This window comes from Fundulus heteroclitus, chromosome 12 (assembly GCF_011125445.2).
Source record: "Fundulus heteroclitus isolate FHET01 chromosome 12, MU-UCD_Fhet_4.1, whole genome shotgun sequence".
Lineage (NCBI taxonomy): Eukaryota > Metazoa > Chordata > Actinopteri > Cyprinodontiformes > Fundulidae > Fundulus > Fundulus heteroclitus.
Genome location: NC_046372.1, coordinates 13058643 through 13079192, shown reverse-complemented (window position 1 = coordinate 13079192; position 20550 = coordinate 13058643). Strand labels below are relative to the sequence as shown.

Genomic DNA, 20550 nt, shown 5'->3' with positions numbered 1-20550 from the left:
TAGAGGCAGAAATAAATGATTGTTTCAGAAATACAAGGGTTAAAAATAAGTCAGCATAAAAGCAAGAAGAAAAGTAAAAATAAAAGTGTAAGTTAAAATATATATTTTTTGATGAATAATTGATGAATTGTTGAAGAAATATCTTATTTTTATTATTTTGTCACATTAAATGGCACACAAATTAATATTATTAGACACTTTTCTTAAGCCATTTTATATTATTAAGTCCTTCATTTATTTCTGTGTGTATTTTTAATTATGGCAGGATTGGTCCTCCATAGTAGACTGCTGTGTTAAAAAGCCCAGGTTGATTTACATTTTAAACTTAGAATGGAGAAAATAAGTCATTTTAACACAAAATTAAAATATGCACTGTTTTTTTCTAACCAGTAAAATACCACATAGCTTCTGTTTTTGCTTTTTTGTGTTTGGGACAATTGTTAGACATTCCATTTGATATCAAATGGATAAATGTTTTTTTTTTATTTTTATGGTAAAAAGCTGCAGGAGCAATAATGACGTGTTTTTATTTAATTTTCAAAATGCATTTGATTTGCTCACCTCTCTGAGAATGTCTGAATTATTTATTGTATGACTTAACATTACACTAATAAACTTCTAAGCTATGTTTTATTTTTTAACTGTTCTGGTCGTCAAATAAGTTTATTAGTGTTGTTGTAATTTCACAAATAGTTTTGTTTTTTGGGGGGGTTGAGTTGCCTAAAAATTTATCTTAACGTGATTTATTAAAAAAAAATTTAAAGGCAGCAAAACCAATCAATGGTAATCTTTTTTTTCTCAGTTTGTGCAAAAAACATTTAGTCAAGGCCGGTGAAGAGGAAACAACGGGTATAACTGTATAGCTTTCAAACCACTGTAGATATACAACTATCTAGCATAACTACTATCTAGCATAACAATTGTGACCACTGATGAGGGAAATGATACTAATTATGTTTGATGTCGGCCCTTTCAGTGGGTGGATATTGGAGATGGCGATTGAACATCTTGACCTAAAGGTTGATGTGCCAGAAGCAGAACAATGTAAGGATTTGAACTAGTTTGATAAGGACGACTGGGTTAGAGAATCCTTAAAATTGCACTTATTGTGGTGTTTCCTGATCTACTGTGGTCCGTATCCAAAGTGGACCAACGATGAACCAGCAACAAGGTCGAGGGAAACCAAGGTTTGAGTTGTTGATTTAGCTTCCACGTTCTCCAGAATGTGCTTTTGTGGATGAGCTGGACCAGCAAGTCTGATCTATAGCGGTTCCACCATGCAACTTACAACTTACAATACTTGAAGGATCTGCTACTAACATCTTGGTGCCAGACACCTTAGCCCACGTTCAGGTTGTGGAAGCCATGCCTTGATGAGTCGGGGCTGCTTTGGGAGCAAAAGGTGGAGCCTACACACCGTTGGGTATCAAGTTATCTCGGTCAGCGTAGTTATTAGGTCTGACAGAGCTTCCTTTCCTCCGTTTACCCACATGCTGACTTGTGAACCATATCAGATTTTTAAAGGGGGGGTTGGGAAATTCCCGGCATGATGTCTGTTAATGCTACGGTACAAAGACTAGACAAAAATAAATAAAAAAGTTACAGAAAAGCCTTGAAAGGCAAAGAACTGAGTAAAACTACTTTAAAGAAATTTCTCATAGGAAGATATTTATTTTTATTTATATATATATATATATATATTTATGTAATGTATTCACACACCTTTTTCACATTTATATATGATGAAAAACCTAACTGTGGAATTGCTATCTGGATGGCTGGAGGACGGCTGCAAAACCAGTGATTCCACTTCCTGCTTCGTACATTTACACGATTATCTGTTTGCCTAGGTAAGCTTTGATTATACCTACAGGCAGGGAGCCACCCTGCTCAACATGCTGTTTGTAGAGCTGACTCTATCTTGGCTGCATTCCTGCAAAGCTCTGGCACTTCTTTCCCTCTTTCAGAACCAGTTCAGCAACTTTTGAACATCTCATAGCAGTCCTGTCCCAACTTATCAATTAATGTGGAGTGTGCTCCAGCGGGACCAAACCCACAAAATTCAGGTTAAAATTCTTCTGACTTTTGACCTGGTACTCTCATTGACTGGTGCCTGCTTTGGGGATTTATTTATTTTTTTATTATTTACACATGATGTACTTTAAAATAACAAAAATAGCGTGACAATGAGGCAACAGCTTTCCCTTTCAGGCACAAAATTATACACACAGGAATGATAAGTATCAGTTCTGGGGATTGCAAAACATTTGAAAAACAACTGACGTGTCATGGTAGAAAACAGTGGTGGTTCTCTCATGGTGCTCCTCCATGCAATAAATATGCAACTGATGATCTAAGATGCCGGGGCAGGATAAAATGCAGTGCAGAAAGAATTTTGCACTTTTTCTCAGCATCGAGCACGGGATACGGACTCAACAAACTCCTAATGGTGTGTACATGCATCAAAACTGCAGAAAACTTGTTTAGGAAAAGAATGGCTCGATTTATTGTCGGGTGCTTTTGTCACCCGCCTTTCTAATTTTGCCCTGGGCAAGATTAGATGCACATAAAAAAAAAACAGAAGCTGTATCTAAATTGAAATAGCTTATGGTTATTTTGTGGCCACAAAACATCATGCAGTTATATCACACTCTTTGCTGTTCTATTTTCTACGCAGTGTTACATGTTGAAAATAAAACACAGATCCATAAAGTCTGATTTTTTTTTTTTTTTTTTTACAAATGATTCAATTCTTTTGAAAAATCTGACTTTGTGAAGGCAGCATTCCTGGCAAATTTGCTTCATGTACAAAACAAGAGCAGCAGCTCGTCGGCTATATTGGAGGACAGGAATCACGTTGCTTGCTGCTACACGGCGCAGAAGTTAGCGAACAACAGCTTTATCGCTTCACATTAACTTACAATTGTTTCTAGTGAAATGGAGGTTTTCCCCTTAGTCACGGACAGAGGAATTAAAAACAGGGAACAGAGTTTAGCCAGAAATTGTGACCTTTGTCTCTCGAAATTTTTCCCAACGCTTTTTTACATCTTGACCTAATCTCACAAAGGAAAACGTTTATCTTATTTCAGCATTACGAAACCCCTAAGATTACTTGCAGAAGCATCCTCTGCCCACAAATAGTCAAATATTACATTGGTAAACACAAAGTCTCTTATTTATAGAACCACGTTGCAATTTATTGCTGCAAGTCGTCTTTCCCAGCTTTGCGCATCTAAAGAATAAAATGTTTCCCTATTCTTTTTTGTAAAACAGGTCAATTGGGGACAGGAAGCGCCTGTGAACATTTAGGTCTGGACTTTGACTGGTCCATTCTAACGCAAACACACCCCAAAACCGTTCTGTTTTAGTTTTAGCCGCGTGTCACTGTCCTCCTGCTCACGTCTCTGCAGCACCCAGCAGGGTTTGGTCCAGGTCTTTCCTGTTTTTAACCTCCGTCCATCTTTGCTTCAATTCTGACCAGCTTTCCAGCCTCTGCAGAAGAAAAGGTCCCCGCAGCATGACGCTGACACCGTCGTGTTTTGGAATGGGGGTGTCGTGGTCAGGGTGATCTGCAGTCTTTGTTTTCATCCAAAGGAAATGTCAATTTTCCTCTAATCAGCATGGTCCAAAAAGGTTTTTATCTGAGCAGAGCACTTTCTTTGATGTGGCAAACTGTATAAGGAGTTTAACCTCAGGTCTACAGATTATCCCACCTGAGCTGTGGATCTCTGCAGCTCCCCCACATTTACCAAAAGGCAGCCTTTTTTCTTCTTCTTTGATTGATACACCCACCCCAACTGCCCGATCTTGCTAGGTTTACTGTTGAACAGAGCTCTGAGAGAAGACCAAAGCTTAGGATGTCGTGTTAAACTTCTTCACCACTTTATCCCTGACCTGTTGTATGCATTGTATCAGGATCTCCACCTTCATGATGCCGTTTGGACAGCAATATTTTCTAACAAACCTCTGAAGCTGTGGAGCATACGAAGAACAGCTGCATTTATACCGTATTTACCGCTAAGGTGAGTTCTCAAGGCAGCTGCCTGCACTGGGATTTATATCCTGTAGGCGTATAAGAGCGAGGAAAAGGGTGTACACTGCAATGCAAGACGTTTTTTTTTTTTTTTCCTCCCCCATATCATTTTGTACTGGACTACCTGAGACTGAAATTAAAAATGTAATTTCTGTTGCCATATGTGGTCTGAGAGCCAGATACGTAGTTTTTCAATGATTCAGACAGACTTTCAACATAACATTGTTTTTCAGTTGCCTCACAGTTCACACAATTTCTTGGGCCTGTTTCAGCTAATCTCCACCTCGCATCTGTCGCACTGCATCACCGCTCTCACTGCTCTCCCTTCACATCCTGTAGATAAAAGTAGAAGTTTCCAACTGCGTGTTTATCTTGACCTTTAAAGTGAGTTCCTTTCATGCGGTTGCGCATTCTTTCCCCAACGGGCTTTGATGCAATCTAAAGGCTTCGATTGTGACACCAACTATGTGACAATGATACATCTGGAGTGTGGTAAAAATCGAAATGTAAAGAAACATAATCTCACTGTTTTAAAATGTGGCATCCTGTTCCTTTTTTTTATAGCATTTATACTCATTTATAGCACTGCATAATCCTTTTGGGTTTGGATTCAATTAACTATGAGAGATATACCCGTATACTGCTGCACATGATCCCTGAAGGCTGTGAGAAGTCTCAAAGCCAGATCTGATTTGACTGAACTCAACTTTCTGTGGCTAAGTGATGGGGCTCAAGTAGCTCTTGTTTGAAATAGCCACCATTTCCTGATTGGTGGCTCTTTCAAAGAGCAGGACAGCGGACTGAGGGCAGTAGCCGGTTTGGATTGGGACACTGGAAGGAGGAAGAGATGGCAGAGACCCTGTTGAGCACATTGGGTCGGCGCACTCAGGATCCATCAGGGTTGAACTTTCATGCCACAAAGGTTTGATGTTCAGGACTTCAATGTCACAGCTGATGCACTCTTCCACTTTCTGAGACTGTAACTTCTGGTCCGTCTGAGCATAGAAAACGAACATGGTTAGATAAATGCCAAATAGACCGTTGTGACGTTTTATTAACTGAAACACAAAAACAAACCTAAATTAACATATCAAAGCCATGCGATAACATTATGAATAGATAAAGATCCAGTGACATTTAGTTATGGTTCTTGGGTTCTTGGGTTTTCCCCCTTTAGAACACAGTTGTATTAGTGGATTGAGAATGTTTCAATACAGTTCTTGGGTTTTCCACAATACAGTTCTTTGTAATGGTTATGTTATTTTACTCCCCTGTCTTAGGTTTTCTGGCTACTTTGAGTTTTGTCTTGTCCTGTTAGCTTCTTAGTTTAGGTTTGGTTTCTGATTTATGTCTTGTTTTGAGCCTCTGCACTGATGTCTGGTCTAATTACTTACTCTGCACACCTGCCTTACCTTACCTTCACCTGCTTCCTCCTCCATATAAACTGTTGAGACCAGACATCAGGTGCCAGGTCATCTGTTTGAGTATGGGTGAGTCTCCTCCTGCAAGTTTCTGTTTATTGGTTTGCTTTTAGATTTTTGACCCCTTGTCTCCAGTGATCTGAGCCATCCTGTTCCTGTCCTGCCTGCCCCGTTAGTCTGTTTATTTTTGTGCCGTTTTTTGGATTGACGGCCTTTTTTTTTTTTTTCCCTGTTTTGCTTTTTGTTAATAAAAGAAGATCTAACTGAACCTCTGCTGGTCTGGCTGAATTCTGGGTCCGCTTTCTCAGTTCATTACATTCTTGGGTTTTCCTCATAAATAGATAGCAAGTTTTTTCCACCTTTAGAACATTAGTGTTAGTGGATTGAGAATGTTTCAATATTTATACGAAAATATAACACTAACAGTTTCAAACATAAAACTGTACCAACTGCCATGTATGGATGCAGTAGCACCATGCCGCGTGGCTGTTTTGGTGAATGAAATACATATTTTTAAATTATTTTTGTAATATATATTTCAGCTTCCCAAGTCAACAGAAAGACGGTGGAATTTTCTGCTAATTGGAGCTTCCAACAGGACCGTGAACCCAAACACATAACCGGTCTGGTTTTGGAATGGATAAAAGGTGGCAAAAAAATATGTTGTTCAAAAAGTGGAATTATGTGGAATTTTTAGTTTTAATGTAAAATTTAAAACTTAAAATTTGGATTTATAGCAAGAAATCATTCTGTCAATGATTTCTGCCATAAGAGCGCTCACACGTCCAGCCAGAAGTTTATTATATATTAACGATAGACCTGAAACCTAAAGGTTCACTGGCAACTCTCTGGGGGACATCGGACCTGAATGAAGATCCACAATAAATTCAAACTTTTGGAGGTAAAACCTCTGACCAAAACATTTTCAAAATAGCTTCTTGAAAAATTGTTTTGATGTTTCCCAACTTTGGGTATGTTATTACATTTATTTAAATAAGCAAAACAGATATAAAATTAAGGAATTTATATTTATAATCAATAACGTATAAATTCAGTATGTATATCCATACCTCATACAAGAAGTTCTCAAACTCAGGAGGTTTGATGTTCATACCAGCGGGATAAACAAATATCTCTCTCAGCCCATTCTTCAGCCTGGGGGACAACATACAACATCCAGGTCGACTGAATAATTGAAATATAACAATTCTGGAGTAGATCCTAAAATATCCCCACACTCACATTTTTCTTTGTGGCCACATCAGAACGGCGCAGCTGAGCAGTAGCAGGATGGGAGTCAAGATCTTTGCCAGGAGGGAAAAATCTGCAGAGCGAAGCGGAGAAAGATCAACTGAGTCAGTGAGCTGGGGAAAGTCCAGCGTGGGACTCAAAATGTTCATATGATGAAACTGCTGTGTTTCTGTGAGGGCGGTGGATCTAACGAAGCTCACAGTTGGGTTTGGTTCTGATGGTGATGCTGGCAGATAATCCAGGCCCGACTCTGGTGAGCGCGCTCACAGAGCAGACGTATTCCTGGTCCTGCTGCAGGCCCTTAACGGTTACAGACTTCTGCCGAGGGTCGCCGACAGACACGTTGAATGCAACTAGGCGGACACAAGATTTTGTTTATCTGTTTCTTCTGATCAAATTAAATAGATGGATGTTTAGAAGAGTTCTCATCTAACTCAAGATCAGACTTGCAACTTGACCCTCACGTTTATCGGATGCCGCTTCCTGCACTGTTACCAGGTAACCAGTGATGAATGCCGGCTGGGCTGGATCGTCTTCATCGTAGTGCCACTCCAGCGTCACAGATGCATGTGTATTTTCAACGGGTTCAATTATACTTGGGTACTGCACAGATCCTGTGGAAATGGAGGTGATTTGATGAAAAACAACAACTGTAAGATTTTTGGTCTATTTCCAGTGGAAAAAAAGAGATACATTTCTTTGTAAACCATTGCCATATGCAGCAAAGGCGAATAACTATGTTAACAGTAAAAGAAAGGAAGAATGGAAGCAACTTTGAAATAACTTTTAAATAAATATTTTTATGGTTAGGCTGAATTGTGAGAAATTTTTGTTTAAAAAGCTCACATGAAAATAAAGTAGTTTCCGTTGTTGCCTTTATCAAGTAAAAATCTCAGTATTTTCAGGAATATTTTGGTTTCCGTCTAAAGAATGTCTTTCAAGGTTTCTGCTTTTGATCATACAGATATGGGGTTGCAAAAAAGATCCGACAGACCTTATACATGCCGCAAAAAGGTGCCAAAATGCTTCAATGGCACAAAGTAAAGGTTTCTGGGGTAAATTCACAAAGCTTTACTATTTGCACCATGGTTTGAATGCACCTGCTGTAGCATTTCCTGGAGCTGATGGCACTTAATACAAGAAACCCTTGCACTTCCATCAAGTTCAGCAGATGTAATCAGTTTGCACCTTTTTTCCGTGTCAGCCCCAAATATAGCAGGTGCAGAAATGATGCAAAACGTAGACATAAACATTTCCTGACAGAAACGCCCTAACCTGAAGAGTCACTCCTGAAAACGTGTAAAAGCGACATCTGAATGTTTTACACGCAGTTTCTGCAGATTCTAAAATATGATAGAATGACCGCTTCCTTTAACTGATTCATTCAAGATAGGAGGCATTGCATAAACAAAAAAATATGTCAGATTTTAGAAATAATTTGTAGTCTAAATGATTCATGTACTGCACTAACGTTCAATATATGGTTGGAATAAAAAAAAGAAATGCACATGTTCTGTTGACAGTAATTATGCCCTGTTTTTCTATTATTTATTTTATTGGGACACAAAGAGTCTGTGTTCTCTATCATGAGGTGCTGGAAGGGTTGGGTCTCGACTCCACCCTCAGTGCAGGAACTTTCCCCAGTCTTAAAGTTTGCCATCTGAAGTAAAAAAAAAAAAAAAAAAAAAAGCAACAGGATTTTGAACACAGAATCTTATTAATTAGAGGAACGGTTACCAGTATTTTTGAAACAGTTACTTCATTGGTACTGTGTCATGCGTAGGGCTACCAATACTGACCTTTGGACTGACTCAGAATTCCCCTCAACTTCATGTAACATAAACATATTTTAATGCTTTTTTTAAAAAAAATATTGTCATTTTAAAATCTATATGAATGAAGAAGAGCGACAGAATAAAACTCAATTTCAGATGCAGCACTGCAAAAACTGAATTAAAAATAAGTAAAAAAAATTCTTGAAATTAGTGTATTTGTCCTTAATTTGAACAGCTAAAGAATATGATATGCCAATGGAATGAGCATTTTTACACTTAAAATAAGATAATTAGATAAACTACACTTGAAATAGGATGATGGAGATGAGTTGCTCCTATTTTAAGTGCAAAAATCTTATTCCATTGGCAGATCATTTAAACTTCCTGCTCAAATCAAGGATAAATGCACAAGTTTCAAGCAAACTTTACTTATTTTTAATCATGTTTTTGCAGCGAGCTGACTGGTGGGTTGTGCTATTTTTTAGAACAGGCTTGTAGGCGCTATATGGGGACTTTGGTGGCTGCGCGCACCGTGTTGGTGACTCCTGGATTCATCGTCATTCGCAAACGAGTAAACAAAGTGAGGAGAAGGGAAGACTACTGCCAGATTTCAACAGATTAAAGTTATTAAATCTGTGTCACAAACAGCACCGGTCCCTAAAAAGCATTTTGCTCTTGCTTTAATGTCTATAAAATATATGTAAATATAGATGGACTTAATCCAAAATGTATGTATATGACCTAATTCAAATGTGGACAAACTGCATAAGTAAAGAAACACTTTTGCTCAGTACTTCTAATTTAAGTGCAGAACTTCCTTTTTGTCCAGTTTAAGACTAGACTGATGGGCTGGCTGCTTTTTCAAGCTATTTGTGTTTTAATGAATAATTAAAATAAAATAATCTTGACGTCATATTACTTCATCTTAGTATCAAAAAATCTTAGTATCAATTTGCAACCTATCGTGATTTTTGAAAGCCCCATTTCTTATTAAAGTAAGATCTTCTATCATAAAACAGGCAAAAAAAACACATCATATTTATAGATCAGCTTTTTTTTTTTTTAAGTAAAAAGACTCACTGAGCTCCTGTGTGTATCCAGTCTGTATCTCCAGTAGCTTGTCCCCTTGTTTTGTGCATCCATAAATATAGAATGAATACCTGATACCTGGTTTGAAATGTCCTGTAAACAATAACACAGAGAAATTAATAAACATCCATGTTTGGAGAAACGAAAAAACATAAAATGAAGAGAACAGCTTGCCTGCAGGAAGGAACAAAGTGTTGTTTCCTTCTGGCACTTTGATCCACTGCAGAGTGCAGGACTCTGGGCTTCCCAGGATGCACCACTCTATGGTGTAACCACAGGAGACCGAGGCCTGCTCGTCCCACCACAAACGGAAACCACCAGCTGAGGTTCCGCTCACGCGCTTCTTTAACACCGGCATTGCTGAACCGACACAAAACTATTTCATTTACAATCCAAACATCTAAGCTGCTTGGTTCAATGCATCATCCTGTGACCAAAATGAACACTAGAATATAATTTTCATAACCAAAAAGAGAGAGTATTTTTTTTTTAAAAAGCAATCTATTTCATATTTCAGTTCAAGAGAAAATGTTGATGCTACAACATGTGTTAACAAGAACTAACACCTGGTGGATCATTTATTCAGAAATCAACTTTAGGCGTAGTTACAGAGAGAAAAATCTTCAAACGTGAATGAGAACCTCACCCGGGTCATCCTCCGGCGGGATGGTGATGTGGGCGGGAATGGAGGACCCCTTGTTGAGAACAGCTTGAACAGTAAAGTTGCACTTTTTGGGACCAATCGAGATGTCCGTCTGGTTCTGTCTGCTATTCTTCTGCTCTGTTACGGTTTGACCTCCCTGGGACCACTTGAACAGTGTAACCTTTGATCTCCACTGTGGTTGCTCTACCGACGACATGCTGGTGATAGATTGCATTACTGAGGTGTAGAACTGCTCAGGAGCTGAAGTTTGGGTGGTATAATATTGCAATTATTCTACTAAATGAACAAAAAAACTAAACAACGTACAGTTTTCCATAGTAGAGTAACATGACGAACGTCTGGATCACGTCTGGTCTGTATTCTCCTCCACAGGTCCACGGTAACCAGTGGGTCTGAGGAGCGTTGTTTGTTCAAGGCAATAAAAGCAAGGTATCATTTGTTAGAAAAAAACATAAAAAACTGTTTGAAAGTAAACTTTCCATAGACGGGAGCTCAACTCTTAATTTCCCTAAAACAGCAAGTATTGCAGACAGGAAAGAAAACACATTTTTAATTAAACTGCAGTATCCTGGATTAATTGGCTACTTGCAGGTGAAATCGAACGTCTTTAAATTTAAGCCAGACTAGCCGAGTGAGAAACTCGTGATAAAAGCTTACACGTTGTGAATGGTTTTGATTGAGTCCATTTTCCCCAGAATCTCCCATTGACAGAACAGCGCACCTTGGCGGAGTAATTCGTGTTCGGATGCAGGCCTTCCAGGCGGACTTTGAAGAGACCATTCTCGCTCCTGAAAGTCAGCTGGTGCAAAGACTGAAAGTTAAAGCTAAACCCGCCTTCAAATCTCCAGCTGTGCACAAGTCAAACAGGACGGATGTTACCTCTCTGATGGTTTCCGCAGCTGCAGAAACCTGACAAAGGAGCTTGTGGCGAGTCAGGTTCCCCAGCACAGTCCAGGACAGGCTGACGTCTGTCACTCCAGGGATCCTTCTGACATTCTCCAACACAGGTGACACTGCACACATTTTTATAAAAGCCCCATCTTCAGAATAAGAGACAATCAAAACAGCAGCTCCATCAGTTCTTGTAGAGATATCGTTAATGTTTTTGCCGCTTTATTTGTGTTCGTAAACTCTGGTCCTCGGACACATTTAGGGGAACATTATCTTGTTGCCAGTTAATGACTTAATGACACCTCAACCTTACTTCAATAGCAAGTTTCCATGTGTCTTTGAGAAATAGGCCCCTGTGTCTTTTTGTCATTATACAAACCAAGGAAACAGGATCACTAATTACGACGTACTTACTACTGTAAAATGAAAGAAAAACCGGCAATTACATTGATTTTGCATCAATTCTCCGGGATCTGTCATGAGATGAAAGACCCAATATTTCTAAAACAGCATGAAATGAGGCTACCGCAATAAAATGTGATTTTATTTAATATCTACCAAGGATGTCAGTGCCTAGAGAAGCTGTTGTAGAAGAGTGGTCTCAAATTCCAGTCCTTGAGGGTCAGTGTCCTGCAACTTTTAGATGCAGCTCTGCGACTCCAATATGAACTCATCAGCAGAGCTCGATTGCATACTAGTGAGGTAGTTTGGTCATTTTATTGACGTGTGTAGGACAGTTGAGTCAAATTCATTTATATATTGGGTCACTATGGCATTGTGAAGTCAAAAAAAAAGGGTTGGCACCTATATAGATGAAACTTTTGATTTCATAATTTCATAACATGAAATATAACAAAAGTAGTCCAGTTTATATAGTTTATCTGCAAAAAAAAAAGTTGATATTGGGGTGAGTTACACTTTAAACTCTCATCCTGCAACACTATTTCTCTTTTTTTTTTGACATTTCCAGACATTTCTGGGTCCACTTTAAATGGCTCTTGAGGGTTGGATTCGGCCTGCGGGTCTTGAGTTTGACATGTGGTGTAGGAAAAGGATTAAAAGTTGCAGGACACCGGTCCTTGAGGATCTTAGTTTGAGACCACTCAGTAGAATAAGAACAAAGTAATGCTGTTTGTTCCCATTTGTGGTTTTGCATGTTTGAATAGATGGACTACCTCTGTCAGAGATGTTGAAGCTGTAGGTTGCCCTCTCCTCTCCCAGCGGGTGCTTCACCTCCACTCGGATGGTGTATTCCTGCTGGAGTGGAACAGCTGGGAAAGTACAAGATGCTGGCTCACAATCGATGGGAGCATGGTCTGTGTTCCTGTTTATTAAAATGACATAAAAGCAAAGATAAAATAATTGTTTGTTAAGCATAATCTAAATAATTATATTTGCAGCTTTACAGCAGAGTTTCTGAGTCTTGGTTTTGCATTTCAGAACAGCATGAACATAAAAAAAAATATACATCCTTCACTTGGATATGTAGCCTACTGTGCTTAAGCCTTGAGTCATTCTTTGTCTTTCATATCTCCTTTGAGAGACGTCCGACCGCTAATCTTTTAAATTTCTTTCAAACTTTCCCTTTAGACTTTAGCAGCTTTTTTCACTCATTTACCACTGATTTTGAGCACCGAAGCTTTTTTTCCCTCTGTATCATTTTTCATATCTCTTAAGTACCAACTACAGAATTTTCTGTCATGGTCAGCTACAATGACTGGGAAGAAAATGAATTAAAAGGAATGTGTGGTCTAAATAAAAAGTAATAGATATTCAGAAGATCTGAGAAGCTACTTTATATTATTGCAAGAAAACTTGTTTATTTAGAAGTATGAAGAGTCTTTAGGTTATTCAATTCTATTTTATTTATTTAGCAGCACCATATATGTCATCTCAAGGCACTTTATAATGTCAAATTCAATCAAATCGTACAGACAGATTGGTTTCCTATTTAAGGAGACCCAGCAGATTGCATCAAGTCTTGACAAGCAGCATTCATTCCTCCTGAAAGAGCATAGAGCTACAGGGACAGTCGTCTGCATTGTCCATGGCTTTGCAGCAATCCCTCATACTGAGCATGCATGAAGCGACAGTGGAGAGGAAAACTCCCCTTTAACAGGAAGGAAAAACCTCCAGCAGAACCAGGCTCAGTGTGAACAGTCATCTGCCTCGACCGACTGAAGGTTAGAGAAGACAGAGCAGAGGCACAAAGGAATTTTGACAAAGGAATCCTTTCTATGTCAGGGTTAATGGCAGATGATATTTTCCTCCTCCCCCAAGAGAACATCCAGTTAAAAGTTTAAATAACAACAACCAATGTAAAATTGGAGAGCAGTAGGAGAGTTCAGCAAAATGTGAACAATAGACCCTGATGTCCTCCAGTACCTTAAGCCTATAGCAGCATAACTACAGAGATAGCTCAGGGTAACCTAAGCTACTCTAACTATAAGCTTTGTCAAAAAGGAAAGTTTTAAGCCTAGTCTTTAAAGTAGACAGGGTGTCTGCCTCACAGACCAAAACTGGGAGTTGGTTCCACAGCTCCTCTCCTGTGGAACCAACTCCCAGTTTTGGTCTGTGAGGCAGACACCCTGATAGCTAAAAGATCTGCCTCCCATTTTACTTTTAGAGACTCTAGGAACCACCAGCAGACCTGCAGTCTGAGAGCGAAGTGCTCTGTCAGGAACATACGGGGCAATCAGAGCTCTAATATATGAGTGAGTTTGAAATTTTAAGGGCTTTATACGTGAAAAGAAGAAATTTAAATAATATTTTCAGGTTTCATCAGAACTCTTGTTTTGGATCCGCTGTAGGCTTTGAACTGTATTTTGTGGACTTCCAGAATTACAATATTCCAGTCTTGAAATAACTAATCCATTGATAGTTTTTCAGCGTCACTCCTGGACAGAATATTTCTAAATTTGGAAATATTCTGAAGGTGAAAAAAGGAAACCCTGGAAACTTGTTTAATATGGGATTAAAATTACATGTTTTAACACCAATATTACACCAATAACACCAAGATCTTTTACTTTATCACCAGAGGCCAAATTAATGCCATCCAGATTTAAGTGACTAATTAAGACGTTTATTTTTTGAAGACTCTGGTCCAAAGATTACAACTTCTGTCTTGTCAGAACTTATAAGCAGAAAATTTAAAATCATCCATGTTTTGATGTCATACAGACATGCCTGTAGTCGAAGTAATTGATTGGATTCATCAGGATTTATGGACAAATATACCTGAGAAACAGTGGAAATGAATCCTATGCTGTCTGATCATTTTACCAATCGGAAGTATATATATATATATATATATATATATATATATATATATATATATATATATATATATATATATATATATATATATATATATATATATATAAAACATGAGCAAAACGAAATTGGTCAGATAAATAAGATTTAAACCATCTTAATGCTTTTCCCTTAATCCAAACAGTATGTTCAAGTCTGTCTGGGAGACTATTGTGATCAGCTGCATCAAATGCAGCACTGAGATCTAACAGGCCAAATACAGACACAAGTTCACTATCTCGGGCCATGAGAATTTCATTAGTGACCCTCACCAGAGCTGTTTCAGTGCTATGATGAGCTCTGAAGCCTGACTGAAAATCTTTGAACAGATAATTACTGTGTAAATGTTCACATACTTGATTAAGAACTACTTTCTCAAGAATTTTAGCTAGGAAAGGAAAATTAGATATAGGTTCCAAATTTCGTCCCCAAAACTTTGGTAGCGATTGCTCTTGAAATTGCAAACACCAGAGCAGAGTACTTTTGTATTAAAATGTATAACTGATCTCTAAAGTAGCACTTTATGGTAGAGTATGAATATACAGGGGCAACACTAAATCAACAGCCACATTTACACATTGCACCACATGTGTTCTTATAGAGTTAACAGCTATTGGTTGTACTTACTCAATGTAGAGCTTCTGCGTCGGCTTGTTGCGTTCATTCTCGTCTCGTTTCCTGCCTGGGTCCCAGCTGCAGGTGATTTTTGTCATATCCGATGTGGCACAGCTCAAGTTTCTGGGCTTCTGAGGAGGAACTGCAGGAAATAAAAGACATTTCCCACATTCGTGGAGTTAGTCTGAAATGTTGTTGTTTTTTATAAATATCTGAAAATTAACATAACTGGCTGTCTGGTGTGAATGTGATTGGTACTGTTGCCCTGGAGCAAGAAGTTCCTGAGCAGGTTAGGTTAATTGCTCTAAATTGCCCATGGGTCTGTGTGTCTGCATGCATAGGTGTTTGTCCTGCATGTCTCTGTGTTGCACTGTGATAACCTGGCCAGCTATCCAGAATGTACCCTGCTTCTAACCCACTGACCAGTGGATCCCCCGCCCCGTATCACCCCTGCAAGGATTAAGTGGGTATAGATAATGTGTAGATGGATTCATGTTATAAACTTACAGCTGACGAAGTTTCCTACAGAGCTCATCTTTCCCGTTGAATCAGTGCAGGTGAGCGACAGTATTTTGATAAAACTAGCTGGGATTTCCAGATTGGACACCAAAATAGCCTTCACCCCATCTCCAATGTTGAAAAGAGGGTACGGGATGTTCCTGAAGGTGATGCTTGTGATGTTCACCCCCTCTGGGGAAATGCAGCAGAACATTTCACTGCTTCCCTCCTTCAGCATTCGTTCGACAGGAAATATCTTGGGCTTATATGTTGCTTTGGTTCCTAAATAACACAAGAATTTTAATGCACCTTAAAAGGGATCGGCCAGCCTTTGCCTACACAGAATAGTGCTTGATGAAAAACATATGTGGAGAGGGGTTCCTAAACTTTATCTCCTGATAATAGCCCAGTGAAATCTCTCATATTTAGCATTTTGGTGAGCAGAGACTTGTAAAATGTGCAATGTATATTGATGTAGGTAGTGAAAGAAGTGTACACTGTATTACAGCTGGGAAATATGACAGAAAAGGGGAAGCGGATGAAAAGAGGATGGAGGAAGTACGCTTGTTATTAAAACGTTTATTGTTTCTTAAATGAACGGATGACTCAAATGCTGAAAAGAAAAGAACATAGAATCTAAAATTTTGTTTAGTCCTGATCACATAGGCTCACCGTAGTTAGTTATCCAGTTGCTCCAAGGACTCGGGGCAGTCTGATCACAAATACTTCGCATCCTGACTGAGTGATCGACACACTCCAGAGGCAAATCAGAACGCCACGTCCAAGTGTACCGAGTTGAGTCCCCTGCAGGTATGCTCACATTTGTCTGGGTTAAAAATAATTGTGACTTTGAGTTTCTCAAAGAGGGATCAACAAAACTGGAAAAATCACTGAAATTCGATCATTATTACCTTCATTTCTAGCGAAAAAAACACATTTCATACAAGATAAATATTACAGGGCCCTTCAGCTTAAAAACCTTTGTCACATTTATTTTTATTTATCTTTTTTGGTATTCTTTTTGATCCATTGTATATATAAAGATTCACTGTATATAACTGAATGCACCTTCCCTACTCTGCACCTTCTTGTATGAACCGATGTGACGAGTGAATTTCTCCATTGTGAGATCAATAAAGACTATCTTATCTTATTAAAACCACAGATCTTATTCCGGTGGGATTTTACATTGTAAACAACACAAAGTAGCTCATATATCAGTTTAAGCTCAGTCAAATTCAGTGGAGAAAGTCTGCCAGCATCAGTTTTAGAGTCCTGCCACTCTTCTCTGGTGGGATTTATGTCTGGGCACTGACCGGGCCGTTTTAGCAAGGGAATGCCTCGGTCTAAATCGCTGCATTGTTGCTTTGGCTGCATGTTTAGAGTCACTGTCCTACTGAAAATTTGAACCTCTTCCAGAATTCCTTGTTATTTAGCTCCGTCCATCAACTCTGATGTTCAGGTTCCCCCGTTGCAAGTAAAATGCAGATGCACGCTATATGGTCACGTCATACATCGGCTACTGTTTAATGACTTGGTCCCAGACAAATACACCTAAACTCGAACTGTTAGTTAAGTGTGAACAAAGTCTGAGACAAGAAACAATCCCAACTGTAAAATATTACATAAGCATCACTTTACAAACACTGCTGTGCCGCTTTGAGACACCACTTTACAGAGCTTTGATCTTCAACAAGCCTAACTTTTCTTCCTTCAGCCAGAACACTGAAGGTGAGGCGTGAATTGATCTTCCAGTATGATGTTCCAGCGACACAGATTTTTTTTCCAGGGTTGAGGTCTGGAGACTGGCTAGGTCAACCCATGATTTTTAAGTTTCAAGCTGCAGCCAGAGCAGTGGGTCAAAACATCCCCTGAGAGATAGGTAGCAGTAAAGATTTTCCCCCGCAAAAGTTTACATCATTTGTTCATTTGAGATTTAAGAGGCACCTCGCTCGTTAACATGCAAATCCATTATTTTACTTTGATGTAACGTGTTTTCTTATTAAAATAAAACTCGTGTCAATATTAGAGACTGTTCACTTCTTTGCAAGTGAACAGGCTTTTTATTTCAGCTGGGAATCAAATGATTAAAACGAAAGACAACAGAGGGGTACAAATTCCTCCTAAATTAAAGGAAAAAACGGAAAATCTTTGCCACTTTAATTCAGTAGCTTTGTTTAAAAAAATGATAGTGAAACCAAAAAAAAGGTTTTGCACAAAGGAGTTTAATGACAAGTAGTTGATTTGTAGCTTCTTTGAATACTAGGAGAATGTTGGGATGGAAATCCATTTAAGTGTTACAGAATGAAAATCAATAAAGTAATGTTATGCAACTACAAATGTAACCACAATTTGAAGCAACACTTCCTTTCCCAAATACTCACATCATAAACAATGGTACGCTTTTTTGTGCGGCTGATCTGGATCTCATAAACGTCCCTCTCTGAGGCGCCATGGTTCCTCGGCCAACTCACCACGAGGCTTTGGTTCTCCCTAAAAGCACTGAGGTCTGGTTTTGGTGCTAAACCTGGCGCAACATTAAAAATACAACTCTTGAAAAAAGCTAGAGGAAGGTCATTTAAAAAAAGTAAAGCAATAATCCCAACTTACCAGAGTCACCACAGCCCTCAGTCTGAGGGTCAGAAAGTACAAGACACAAGCCAAGCAGGTGAGCGCAAAACAGCCCGACATTTCTCATCCTCTTTGCTAAAAAAACAAAGTGGGACTCTGGCCGCTGACTGCAAACACTACCGGGAAGCATCTCGAGTTAAAGGCAAATGGCAGTTTGCCTGCAGTGACTAAAGAGGTATTGCGAAATATAATACAGGAACTCATCAGAGGGGCAGATCAGATGCTGAAATAAGGTGAAACACACTAAAATAGATGTTTGGCACAGTAGTTTTATATACACAGTATTACAACACATACAGCCCCGGCAGAAGTTTTTATGCAGTCATCATGGGCTTGAATTTTATAATAATTTGGTCACTAAATTATTTATTTAAATTGTTCTTTTTCAGCGTGAACTGACCTTAAAACAATCAATTTTATTCATTTTAAAAAATAAAAGTTTGAATAGTGGATTTCCTCTGAATTTTTTTTACCACAGAGGGTGTAGAAATAGTAGAGTTCAAATAAAATGGTTGGTTTCCTGCACAAAGCTGGCTTTTTAACTGATTCCAAACATTTGGTTGGTGTCGGTCTTTTCCTCAAGCGGAGGAGGTTCAGTATCTTGGCGTCTTGTTCACCAGTAATGGCAGGATGGAATGAGAGATGCACAGATGGTTTAGGACTTTGTTTGCAGTAATGCTCTGGTCTGTTGTGAAGAAAGAGCTGAGCTAAAAAGTAAAGCTCTGGATTTACCGGTCCGTCTACCTTCTGACCCTCACCTGTAGTCATGAGGTATGGATTATGACAAAAAGAACAAGATCCCTGACACAAAAATTAGCTTCCTCAGTAGGGTGGCCACACTCAGCCTTAGAAATAAGGCGAGGAGCTCTGTTACCTGGTGGAAACTCAAAGTGGATTCACTGTTTCTCCACATCAGTAGGAAGGAATCAAAAACCAGTTGAGTTGGTTTAGACATCTGATCAGTATGCACCCGCGGGGGCTCCATTGGGGGGCATGTCCTAATGAGAGGAGACCCCAGGAAATACCCAGCACCCTTTATATATATATATATATATATATATATATATATATATATATATATATATATATATATATATATATATATATATATATATCTATATATATATATATATATATATATATATATATATATATATATACCAAAATAAGATGGAGGGCGTTGCTGGCAAGAGGGATGTCTGGGTGTCCCTCCTGATCCTGTTGCCCCCATGACCCGATGTCCAATAAATGAAAGACAATGAATGGATGGAAACATTTTCGATAGGATTAAGATAATTTCAGAAGCTTTATGTTATACTGTTTTAAACGTCTAAGCCAGTTTTGATATGCGTCAAGGGTAGGGAACACCCAGATCTGCCCAAGTGTCAAACATATGACCCAAACAGTCACAACCAAAAGAAAGAATATAAGCCAAAATAATCAGGAACATCCGGAACCACAAAGGCACAAGCAGATTATGAAATGGAAGATGGTGGAACGTCCATATCACAGGCTGCATCAGAAAAGAAAAATCTTTTCTGATGTCTGCTGTCCCATTAAAAATGGACAGAGATGGCAACCCAACCCAAAGTGCCAACCCAAAAAGAAGGCACTTGCATCTAAATAGACACCTGCAAGCTTGACAGCAAATAGCAGTAGCCTATTTGGACAAGGCAAATGTCATATGAAGAAAATACTGTATGGTCAGAGCAGACAAAGACTAAGATGTTATTAACAAAATGACAAGAAATTTCTTTGGAGTAGTGGATGTGAGGCTTGTAAACGAAGAAAACACTGTGCCAATTGCCAGGCATGGTGGTGGTGGCATCATGGTGTGGGGGGTGTTTTGTTTGGAACTGCTAGGTGCATCCTACAACGCGGGTCTAACTACTGTACCTATACTTTAACTTCACTTCAGATCAACAACTAGATGATAGAAACTTGTACAGAACTGCCGATTATGAGTACCGGAAAAACGGAAGGCCCATGAAGGGGCCTTCAATTTAGCCCCGCCCCCGACGGCAAAACAGTGTCAGCTGGTAGTGACTTTGTAGCAGAAGGAACTCTGCAGGGATAATGAAATCATCTCTCATTAAAAAAAGCTGGAGCATAAAAAGATAATATCGTCACAAGTTTTGACTTTCTAACAATGTTTGACTTTTCAATGTCTAATTTTTCAATGTTTGACTTTACAATGCCAAATCTCTTTTCAGTGTCGTTGCAAGCTGTCAGTGTTTTAGCTCCATGGGAACCAGAGTTATGCCAGAAGCTTGTTGTAGGGGGAAAAAATGTAAAAAACGACAAACAGGCATTTCACGAAACATTTGGGTTCAATAGGTGCTTTTAGTTTTTTCCTGGAAGATGGAT

The 20550-nt window shown here is 38.9% G+C and overlaps 1 protein-coding gene across 1 annotated transcript; it reads right to left on the bottom strand.

Annotated features, from left to right (window-relative positions):
* Positions 1–2738: 2738 nt before the first annotated feature.
* On the bottom strand, positions 2739–19110 carry osmr (oncostatin M receptor). Its single transcript, XM_012865603.3, is given in 18 exon segments — positions 2739–5028; positions 6525–6609; positions 6697–6778; positions 6906–7058; positions 7170–7319; positions 9561–9662; positions 9744–9929; positions 10216–10378; positions 10380–10430; positions 10540–10625; positions 10891–11032; positions 11113–11246; positions 12300–12448; positions 15067–15196; positions 15562–15834; positions 16225–16378; positions 17937–18079; positions 18163–19110. Coding segments are annotated over 18 exon segments (2715 nt in total). The 5' UTR covers positions 18314–19110; the 3' UTR covers positions 2739–4647.
* Positions 19111–20550: the final 1440 nt, after the last annotated feature.